At 38.4% G+C, this 10696-nt stretch overlaps 1 protein-coding gene across 1 annotated transcript; it reads left to right on the top strand.

The window, feature by feature from the left end:
• Nucleotides 1-5994: 5994 nt before the first annotated feature.
• LOC115732943 (cysteine proteinase inhibitor 1-like) lies at nucleotides 5995-6581 on the top strand. The gene has a single exon (XM_030663628.2). The coding sequence runs from the start codon at nucleotides 6135-6137 to the stop codon at nucleotides 6501-6503; it is 369 nt and encodes a 122-aa protein (XP_030519488.1). The 5' UTR covers nucleotides 5995-6134; the 3' UTR covers nucleotides 6504-6581.
• Nucleotides 6582-10696: the final 4115 nt, after the last annotated feature.

Here is a 10696-nt window from a genome sequence, read left to right as displayed (position 1 = left end):
ACTTCTCAATAATTTCCGCCACTAGAGGAATTGTCATGGGCTAGCTCAATTTCCCACTTTTGCAGGCTTAACTGTACAATCCTAGGCTCAAATTGGGCTTTAATTAATTAAATGAATAATTAATTAAGAGCCTTTAACATTTAAATGAGCATAAATGGGCTGAATTAAATCTAAAAATAGGTTCAAGCCCTCTTGTAAAATTCAGCACACCTCCTTGTGGTTGATTGGAAACTTCCAACTGAGTCCGGTCCAGTCGCATGGCAAATTAAGTTCAATCGCTTTGCCTATGGCCCGAATGAAAATGCATGACTAATAGAAAATAAATATCCTATGCGTGAGAAATTATTTTTTTTGTGAGAACTATGACTAATCCTCATTTTATGCGATAATAATGAATGAATTTCTGAAAATCAAAATTTAGGTGTCAACACACACCGCTCGGCAAGAGACTTATCAATGTTACGATAACAACCAAACCGGTTGTCCGACTTGGTTCGATGCACATAACTTGATACTTGGAATGCTTACTAAGTGGACTTCCTCGAGGAAGGTAATGCTCCAAGAGAAGGATTCGAGTGGGTAAGCATAGAATTTCAAGTCGAGAGTGCCAAAGAGCATCACTCAATTGAGTGGAAAAGAATGTCAAAGACAAGAGGTTTTCTCGGTACAATAGACGGAGGAGATTTCTGGGCATGCCTTCCAGTTTCTAGAAGCCAAGGGTTTTTCTTAGTTTTATAGAAATATTTTTAGGGCCATTGTGGTAATTCTAGGGAATTCTTGTAGTTAGCGGGGTACCTCATAGATTAGGGAGGATTTCAAATAAGTGTCTCAAGTGTCATCATTTCCTTAAAGAAGGGCCTAAAGTGGACATTATTTCAAAGGAGGGCCTGAAGTGCTCTTCATTGTTTCAAAAAAGGGCGTGGCCAAAGGGCATTTTGATATAGTAAAGATAAATTTTTATCTTTACTAGAATAAAACAAGAGTCCATAGAAGTGGAGATCTGGTCGTTTTATCTTTAGTCTATTCAGTTGGGGAACTTTGGTGCAATTCGAGGGATACCCCATGTTTTGAATTCCTTTTTTCTGTGTTGTTCTTTGCTTTTCTGGGTCCAATGTTTGCTTGATGCAACGTGCAAGAATCTTGTGAAGATAGGATGGGGTTAGGGAAGAGATAGATCTACGGACCGACTATAAATTAGTTTCTTTCGTTGGACTTTTGGTCGAAAAGAAGAAGATAGTTTCTTGACTGTAAAGACTCGAACGAAAAATTAAGGACTTCGTTACACGGTGTAAGAGTGTCATGGTGGAAGGGCAGGTATAAGATTAGAGATGGTCCGTCATGACTTCTATATTTTTTTTTGGCCATGTTACGCATAGCACTCGCAATTAAGATTTCACCGTAATACCATCACACTATTAGCTTCTCAAATCCCAAAAATTAAGAGCGACGTTGGGTGATGGACAATTGGGTGAAAAGTCAAATTACTGACATATGCTTTGGGAAAAATCAACACTAAGAAATCTATATATATAGAAGAATGGTTCTTCTGCAATTTTGTGGTAGGCCCGTCAAATGGGTTGATCGGGTCGAGTTTGGATCTAATCTATTTGAAAACAATCCGATTCAAATTGGCTCATTTAATCAATATAAAATCATTTTATGTGATGCAATTTTAGCATCCTATTCACATACTCATACTTATCCCAGAGCCAATCCGAATCCGATTCTTAGCAATTCTTCTCCGCTAATATTTTTTTGGACAATTTCGAATTTTCTAGGACACCCTGCATTATATAACTACCGAACATGGTGCGGGCAAGTAATTAGCTTTATAATCGAGGGGAATAACTTGTTTGATGCTCCTTATGAAATAGAGATGTTGTCATTTTAATTTTCGGCTGAAATTCTTCTTCTTTTTTGGAAAAAAAATTACACAAAAAGTCATAAACCTGTTGCAATTGTACCAATTCAGTCATATAATATTTTTTTAACAGAGTCCTAAACCTTTTGTAATGTGTCAATTCAATCCATTTTGTCGGATGGTGCTGATGTGGCAAATTTTTTAAAAAAAAATTTACTATTTTGTCAAAAAATTTAAATTTTTTTATATTTTGTGTCTTTTTGTTGGGGCCGTTCTTTCTTTGATCTTCCCAAGAACTTATTCTACTTCACAAAGGTTAAATAGAGGGCAGATTTGGTATTTGGATATAACTTCTATCAATGATCTAGTCAATTATGAATGATCGGTGAGGCAATAGCTTACCAAGGCGATTATCAGTAGCTAGTCCGCGAGGATGATCGGCCACACTGGGACTAAGACATGGCCTAGACTTCTACGAGGAGGTAGCATTGGGGAATTTTCTACAATGGGCGAAAGCCTGACGCAAGGGTAGCGACCCTCTTCATGATCGTTAGTGGTGAGCGCCGCGAACCCTCATCGCGGCTTGGTGAGGCAAGCCCTCGCCCGAGGACCCGGCAACCTAACCAAAAAAAAAAGACAAACAAAAATCATTACAAATAATAAAAAATTTGAAAATTTTTTGAAATATTACTAAAATTTTGTCACTTGAGCATCAGAAGGCTAAATGAACCGAATTGACACAATTTCAAAATTTTTAGACTCAATTGGCCAAAAAAAAAATTAGGGTCGAATCGGCACAATTACAATAGATTTAGAACATTTTTTATAATTTCCCCTTTTTTTTCCGATTGATCTCGTTGTTAGATGGAACTTGAGAGTGTATTTCTTTGAATTCAAAAACTAGATTACACCAAAGAGAACAAAATTTACAAAGTTTGAGTATAATGTGGTAAATATTGTTCATTTCATTGAATAAAGTTCTTCGGAGTACATAGTAAACATGACTAATAAAGAAAATTTCGATCACCAAAAGTATTAATTACGCATAACACACAAAAAACCTGTCGTGGATGTGCACAAGTTTTAGTGGTATGACCCGTGGAATCTCGCGGTGGATGTTTAATGGAGCATTGAGCGGTAATTTACGTTCTTTTTTTTGTGCTCATGGCTCATTGTCTCGAATTATATAGTGAGGGTAGGTCCAATTGGAAGTACTTAAAAAATTACTGTTTAGTTAGTTTTTGGGAGAATCGTCTTATTGATTGTTCTTTGTCTAACGCCGGTGCTTGGCATATTTTGAAACACAAATTTGTTCATGATAACTCTGTTTATGCATTTCGGATAACCTGGTCCTTTCTAGTACCTTTTTTTTTTTTCAAAATTCAAAACGGGGCCAGTACTTTTCTTCTTCTTCTTCTTCTTCTTCTTCTTCTTCTTCTTTTGCACCAATGGTCCTTGCAGTTGTTAAAGTATGTTCATCCATTGGTCCTATTGAACTTGTTCGGCAAGAATATCGAGTTTTTTTTTTTTTTTGGCAAGATATTGAGTTCGATGGTAAATTATGAGTGCATATTATTATTTCACAAATATTGTATTTGACGCCAGTATATTACATAACTTATATATCACTCAAAGCTCATAAGGCAACAACGATCATCAAGCTGTAAACTACTCTGGCAAAAAGGAATATCAAATTTCCGAAGCTTTTAGAAAAGTACAAGTATTTTAGATCTTCTTTCGATGAACCCTAGATAGATTAATAGAATTAGTGTCGTTTTATCCGCATAAGTAAATTTGTCGGCGGGAATGGTTAAGCGACAAGCAATGAGACCTTTCGGAAAACAAAACGGATGATGGATTATGAATTTTGAGCTGGAATTAAATGAAGATAATCTTATTGTTTCTATATCTTTATAGACAATTTCCTTTTCGCCTTTCATAGCTCTTCTAATTCACAAACCCAAACACTAGCAAGTGCTTGCTTGGTTCGGCTCAAATCGATTGCTCCCACCTTGTATCATGTACCTACATTTGACCTCACGACACCTTTGCTAATTCTCATCTTCAACCCTCTAATCATTGCAAACTGCTCTCAAACGCCACGTCAATTGGACTCCACAGAATCAGAGTTGGCTCGTTCAAAGCACAAAATCAAAACGTCAAGTCCAAGCAAGAGAACCAAGTGTCGACTCCACAGAATCAGAGTTGGCTCGTTCAAAGCACAAAATCAAAACGTCAAGTCCAAGCAAGAGAACCAAGTGTCGATCGAAACCCATCCACCCACCCCCCGCCCCAAAAAGGAAGAAAAAAAAACCCGAGTGTCTAACCCTAAAATGGATAAGAGTTCAAGCTGTAAAGAGGAAGCGGCACCGAAGACGCTCCAGATCCATCCTCTCCACGACCACTTGCCACTTGTTCATCGACAATGGACAACAAAACAAACCACGTCCGCTAATCTTCCGACGCTCGAAAGAAGCTCCATGTTTTGGTACTCTCACGTGCCCCATTCCAACGTTTGTGCGATCCATCTGTCGTGAACACTGTCATTTCCCGTCGCTATTGCTCGTCCCCGGCTGCCCGCCAGAACTTCTGCTGCCATGTCTTTTCTCCACACACCGTTTTTGGATGAAATCGATCGAGTACAGATAAACTCACATCTTATTTAGTGGGTTTTGGTTAGGGATGTGTAGCGATCCTAGTCCAATCTAGAAACTTGGATTGAATCAGATGGAATCGGTCGGTTGTAAGTGATTGTTTTGGTTTCAAATTATTACTGCGCTTGCATTTCTGGTTGGTCGCACTCCATAAGGAGCTATTCAAAGTTTCAAACTCCCTAACACACTCCTCAACGCTCATCCTATGTTGCTTAAGAGAGTTCAGGTTTATACAAGCCTTAATTTATAGATACGTTTAATGTGATTGCGGAAAAAGAACTTTGGGATAGAAAAGTTCACCTCCAACACATAAAGGAATGTTCGACTAACCAAGAATAAATAATTTTAAGGTTCGTTGCCAATGAATTGGACAAAGAACCAAATGAGTCACTCACTTAAAAGAAATTCTCATGTATTACGAAATCAAAAATTTGCATGCATACAATTGAGGATGCACCTCTTTTTTATTGAGCGACAATGACGCTAGACTAGGAGTGCTAAATAAAAAAAATCTTAAATAGGAAACAAAAAATTAAGAAACGTTAACCTAGGAAATAATCAAATAAGAAAATCAACTTAAATAAGAAAATTACTCTGATTCTTTACTCTTCAACTTATAGATATTACTTATGGATCATTTTGGGTAAAATTACAAAAAAAAAATTCTAAATTCATTGTACATTTTCATGTTTTGTCAATTGAGCTCATTCGATCAATTTTGGCAGAAAATTTTTGACGTGAATATCGGCCATCTTATGTGACAGCCGACATTGATGTAGAGAAGTTTTAATACTTTCTTAATATTTTTTTTCTTCTCTTTTCCTTTTTTACTTCTTTATACTATGGGTCGCGAGGGTTGCAACCACGATAGTCTGCATGGCCGTTGTTGGTAACCTTCACTAGCCATAGTAAAACAAAAAAAGGAGGTGGAAAAGAGTAAAAAAGAAAAATAGAAAAAGAAAATAAAAACTAATAAACAATAATAAAAGCACTTAAGAAATTATTCACGTCAACGTCACCTGTGTCACAAAAGACGATCGGCGTTCACGTCAACAGTTTCCTACCAAAATTAGCCCGATAAACTCAATTAGCAAAACGTTAAAAAGTTTAGGGCTCAATTCACATAATTAAAAAATTTATGACCGAATTAGCCAAAATACAATAGATCGAAGAATTTTTTTTTTTTTTTTTGGGTAATTTTCCCAATCATTTTGCACTCGAAATGTTTCGCCTTTGCTTGTTATTTAATGGAATTTGAAGCTGCCGTATCACTCACATCCTTAATCCTATCGTGGCTTCCATTAAATCACAAGTCATTCATTTCGTAATCCATGAAATAATTACCTTGCCACAAATTCGAAGCTACCCCAAAAGAAATTACTTTTTTATTTTTCCCACACCACACGACAAGTGTCCGGGACTCTCTCTCAATTACAAGACCTATAAATACACGTTTCCACCGCCTACCGCCGCCCATAGAAACCATCAAGATTATCCGAAGACCGCACCAAAGAAAACAATAAAGCATAAAACAAACATCCACGATCTTCAAACCGCCGCGCTCCAAGAGAGAAAGACCCAAGAAAGAACAGTTACCGAAAACCAGAAAACCTCCGGAAATGAGACTCCTCATCCTCCTCCTCGCCGCCGCAGCCGTCCTCCTCCTCCACGTCTCGGCCGCCGGGGCCGCCGCCCCCAGGGGGCCGCTGGTTGGGGGGTGGAAGCCGATAAAGAACCTGAGCGACCCGTACGTGAGGGAGATCGCGGAGTTCGCCGTAGAGGCACACAACGACGACGCCAGGACGGGGCTGGTGCTGAAGAAGGTGGTGAGGGGCGAGGAGCAGGTCGTGTCGGGGACGAACTACAGGCTCGTCGTCGAGGTCGAGGACGGGGCCGACACGAGGAGCTTCGAGGCCGTCGTGTGGGACAAGCCGTGGGAGCATTTCCGGCGTCTCGAGTCGTTCAAGGCCGTTCAGGGCAACGCGTGAGGGTCGTGCTTGTGAATGATCGACATCGACCCTTTTCCAGTAATTCTGAGAATAAAACGACATCTGGTTTTCTTTTTAGGATGGAGTTTCTCGTCTGATCTGAAACATATGGTGCAAGTTGAGGGATCCTAAGTTTACCCTTTCCTTTTCTTGTTCTGCTTCTGCTTTTGCTTTTCTGGGTCTGATCTTTGCTTGATGCAACATGCAAGAATCTCGTGACACGAGAAATCTGCAGATAACCCTTTTTTCTTTCTTGGGAAAGATCAAATCACCGTGCACCGTGGGACCTGAAGATTTAAGGGATATCACTTTGGGATATGCTCACGTGAACAGACCTATGTTCTTAGACTTCTGGCGTTTAGCGATGCGCGTTTGGTGGGAAACTCAGATAAGAATGGACACTCTTTCGTTGTTCTGCAACGCAGCAGCACCATGACGACCTCGTTGTCGACCGGCCGCACGGTGGCCGCCGCCAGCTCTCCGGCGATTCCTCTCTCTCCCGCACCGGATCTCCGGTCCGAATGTGCGCGGCCGCCCGAGACAGTTGTGGTGGTTGCAGTCCGCCCTTTTTTGGCGAAATGTCTCTCTGCCATCTCTCCCTCCGACCCCCTTTCCGTATTTACTTTTCCTCCGTCACTGCGGATGGCAGCAAAGGCGACCACCATAATCATCACGATGGTCATCGTGGAGACGCAACCCCGACAGTGGCAATCGGGTGTCATCGTTTTTTATCTTATATTATATGACAATGCTCACTAGCTACCGATCATATTTTATCTTATCTTATTCGACTATATTTGCTAATCATCGATCGTATTATTTAGATGGATCTGGATAAAATGTGACGGATTTGGATAAGATGTGATGGTCGTATAATTTAGATGGATCTGGATAAGGCGAATTGGGCTACTCTATGTACCTATAAATGAATTTTCAACACTGTACACAAGTGGGCGCGTATCTATTTCCTTCGTTTATTTTGGACTTTGAATCCAATTTGCGTAGCTTGACTACCTCCTTGTTCAAGAACCATCGTCCTCAATTTCTTGTGGACTGGCAATATGTGTTCACATGTTCGACCCGTGTGTGTCCTTTCATGGGCTGTAGCAGGACTCGTGGATATTGATGTCGAATAATGATTACATTGCAAACAAATGAATAATGGAATAAAATCATCTATGGCATGCTCTATGATGTCTAATAATAGGTTTCATGTTTTTTTAACAAAGAAGGATAAGATTAAATATGGGTACTTTGTTTGACAATTATTAGGCCCACCGCCAGCGTAACGAAATCTTTACACACTCAACACTAGATGATTGGCACGTATGCTTATAGATACTGACCTAATTGAATTTTTCACGTGTCAATTAGATGAGCTTTTGGCGAAATGGTGTACACGACATTTTCACTCCACACTCCTCTCATCAAATCTACATCCTCGAGCCATTTAATAACGTAATTTTTAGTACTGTCTCCCCACGAATTCCCTAACTAGTTTCGACATGGTTAATATACTTCCGCCGGATCCAAGAGATGGATTTAATATGGTTTGTAAAAACTAATATAGAAATGCGACCTGAAAATAAAAACGTCCACTAAAATTCAAAATTGACTCGAACCTCATTAACGAGACTACTTGATTATGAAACAAAAATAATTTTTCGTTAAAATTTTAGAACTAAACGATTGGGCAAAGATTATATTGGATGTTGATTAGTGTGTATATTGCTTTCGCACTTACCCGAAAATCCAATTAGCAAGTCATTGGATATAAAAGTGTTAGAAAAAAGTCCGTAGTACTTTTATCCTTACTTTGGCCTCATTCTTTAGAAAAACCCAACTTTAGACACAACCTCAATTCAACCCCAAAATATTTTTTTTTATCTAAAAATAAATCTTCAACTTTCACTCTAGTCTCAAATTAGTTCATGCATCGAAAAATTGCCATTAATTTCTTTTAAATTGTCAACATCATGATAAATTAAAGCCCATTATCATTACCTACATCTTCATCAAGATCCTCCCCTTCGTATGTAATAACTATAGTCTTCCAATGATACTAACCTCGAAGAAATCAATGGCGATTTTTAGACTCTCGGAGAGATTTGAAATTAGAGTGGAAGTTAAATATTTGTACGTATAGACCGGAGATTGGACCTAAATTTGAGGATTTTTTTTTTTTTGTGAAATTAGCCCTTCGAAATCATGTAAAGACTTCTTAAGTTCTTGGTATTCTTATTCTTCAAGATGATTCAAGAACACGAAACCCTAGATTGTGGGGCGGGCAGTGCATTAAATGAGGGGTGAAGGCATGTGAAAATGAAGTTGGAAAGAAGTTGTGGTTCATTTAATGGAAAAGTAGCCGACTCCTGGGTCCTTCAAAGGCCATTTCACTTGGTGCATGAACGTTTATAGACCGTGCAATCGATAAAAGATTTTGATTTATACTATCTTTTGCACATGATTTACGAGCATTTGAATCCGAAATATTCAACTCTACGTTATAAAATAAAGTTAAAAATACACTTGACATACATCCAGGATATCTTATCATCTTATGTGCACGTTCAATTCTACAGAAATTATGTATACAAATAAAAAAACATCGATGCATATTTCTTTGAAATGTACTCAATTGTAAGTTTGTAATGCAATTAAGTGTAGACTATTTGGCGAAGGAGGACCATCCTCTAAGGTTCTAACTTCTGAATAATGGAAATTCCAAAGCTAACTTAACAAATATACAAATCACCCGTAGAGCTTTCCTTTTCTTTCTTATTTCTCTCTGGAGAGAAAGTGGGTAGTACATAGATCAACTGGGATGGTGATTTCTTGCTTGGAAAAAATAACTCTATTAGGTTACAAGAGAAGCAATGCACATGCTTTTACGATGGATGGACATAGTGCACGGACATATATGATGTGGGCGCACCTTACCATCTAATGATATCATCACGATATTGTAGTTTAGTCTTTCTTAAAGCATACTACATGTGTGATCCAAAAAAGTGTAAATTTTCTTTTTTATACGTGAGCACGAGATTTGAGGGTGAATGCTAGTCTTGATTACAGAAAATCATTGTGTAATCGAGTTACGAAACTTTTTAATTTCTATCATCAGACGTACTAAGATTTCATATTGTTGCTATTGGTACCTTTAATTGAGCAATTTCTTGATGAAATGCTAACATGGAAGAGACGTGGTAAATTCTATGAATTCCCATATCGTTGCCAATTAACCTCCACCTAAGCAGTTTTTTTTTCAGAAAAGCTTGTTAAGAATTTCGGTTGAAATCCTATCGTAGGAGAAAGGGGAAATTTGGTGGATCAAGTAATTAAAATCAAATTTCAATAAAGAGCTGTTATTCTGACAACCTAACAAGATTGTCATTATTTCTGATCTTACGATTTTTCAATTAATGAGTGTTTTATGCAAAATACGCGGTGATGATATGTGAATCTACAGTTATAAATAAATGATAGTACCGTCAGACTATTAGGGAAGCATTTCTTATTTTAATATTATGATCGCAAAATTTTACTAGAAAAACTAAACCATTGCTAAAACTTACAGAAATCCCAACCAAGCTGCAGCCACCTCTAGCCACTATTGTCGACCCACACACACACACACACAAAATCTCTCTCTCTCTCTCTCTCTCTCTCTCTCTCTCTCTCTCTCTCTCTCTCTCTCTCTCCTCACCCTTCGTAAGTATCGAGCTCGCAGTGGCAAAGAAAGGTAAAAAAAATCCCGCCCATCCTTAAGATGACTATCCAAAAAGTCCTAAATTTATTATATTGAGATCAATTTAGTCATAGACCATTGAATTCCTAAGCCTTTAAACAATATGTCAATTTAATCCTAAACCAATTATTTGGATATTTTGTGGAAAAACTACGTTGGCAAATCATCAAAAGATTTATGACTACATTATCATCGAAAGCTTTTCTCTTCCAATTTGGTCTAGATCCGAAAGCTTTTCTTTCTCATTTTTGGGAGATTTCTATCCCGATCTAGTCTAGATTTGGGGATTTTTGTGGGTATGTTTTCGGGGTTTCGCTCTCAAATCCAATTTCGAAAGAGATCACGGGAGTTTCGTGAAGGTTACGCCCATGTCAAATCTATGCTCGTTCAACCTTTTTTACTCACCTAATGATGGTGTTGGGGGACGCCAAACTTATGCACACAC

Source organism: Rhodamnia argentea, chromosome 3 (genome assembly GCF_020921035.1).
Source record: "Rhodamnia argentea isolate NSW1041297 chromosome 3, ASM2092103v1, whole genome shotgun sequence".
Taxonomy (NCBI): domain Eukaryota; kingdom Viridiplantae; phylum Streptophyta; class Magnoliopsida; order Myrtales; family Myrtaceae; genus Rhodamnia; species Rhodamnia argentea.
Note: the sequence above shows the minus strand (reverse complement) of the source record. Positions and strands in the feature narration are given on the sequence as shown.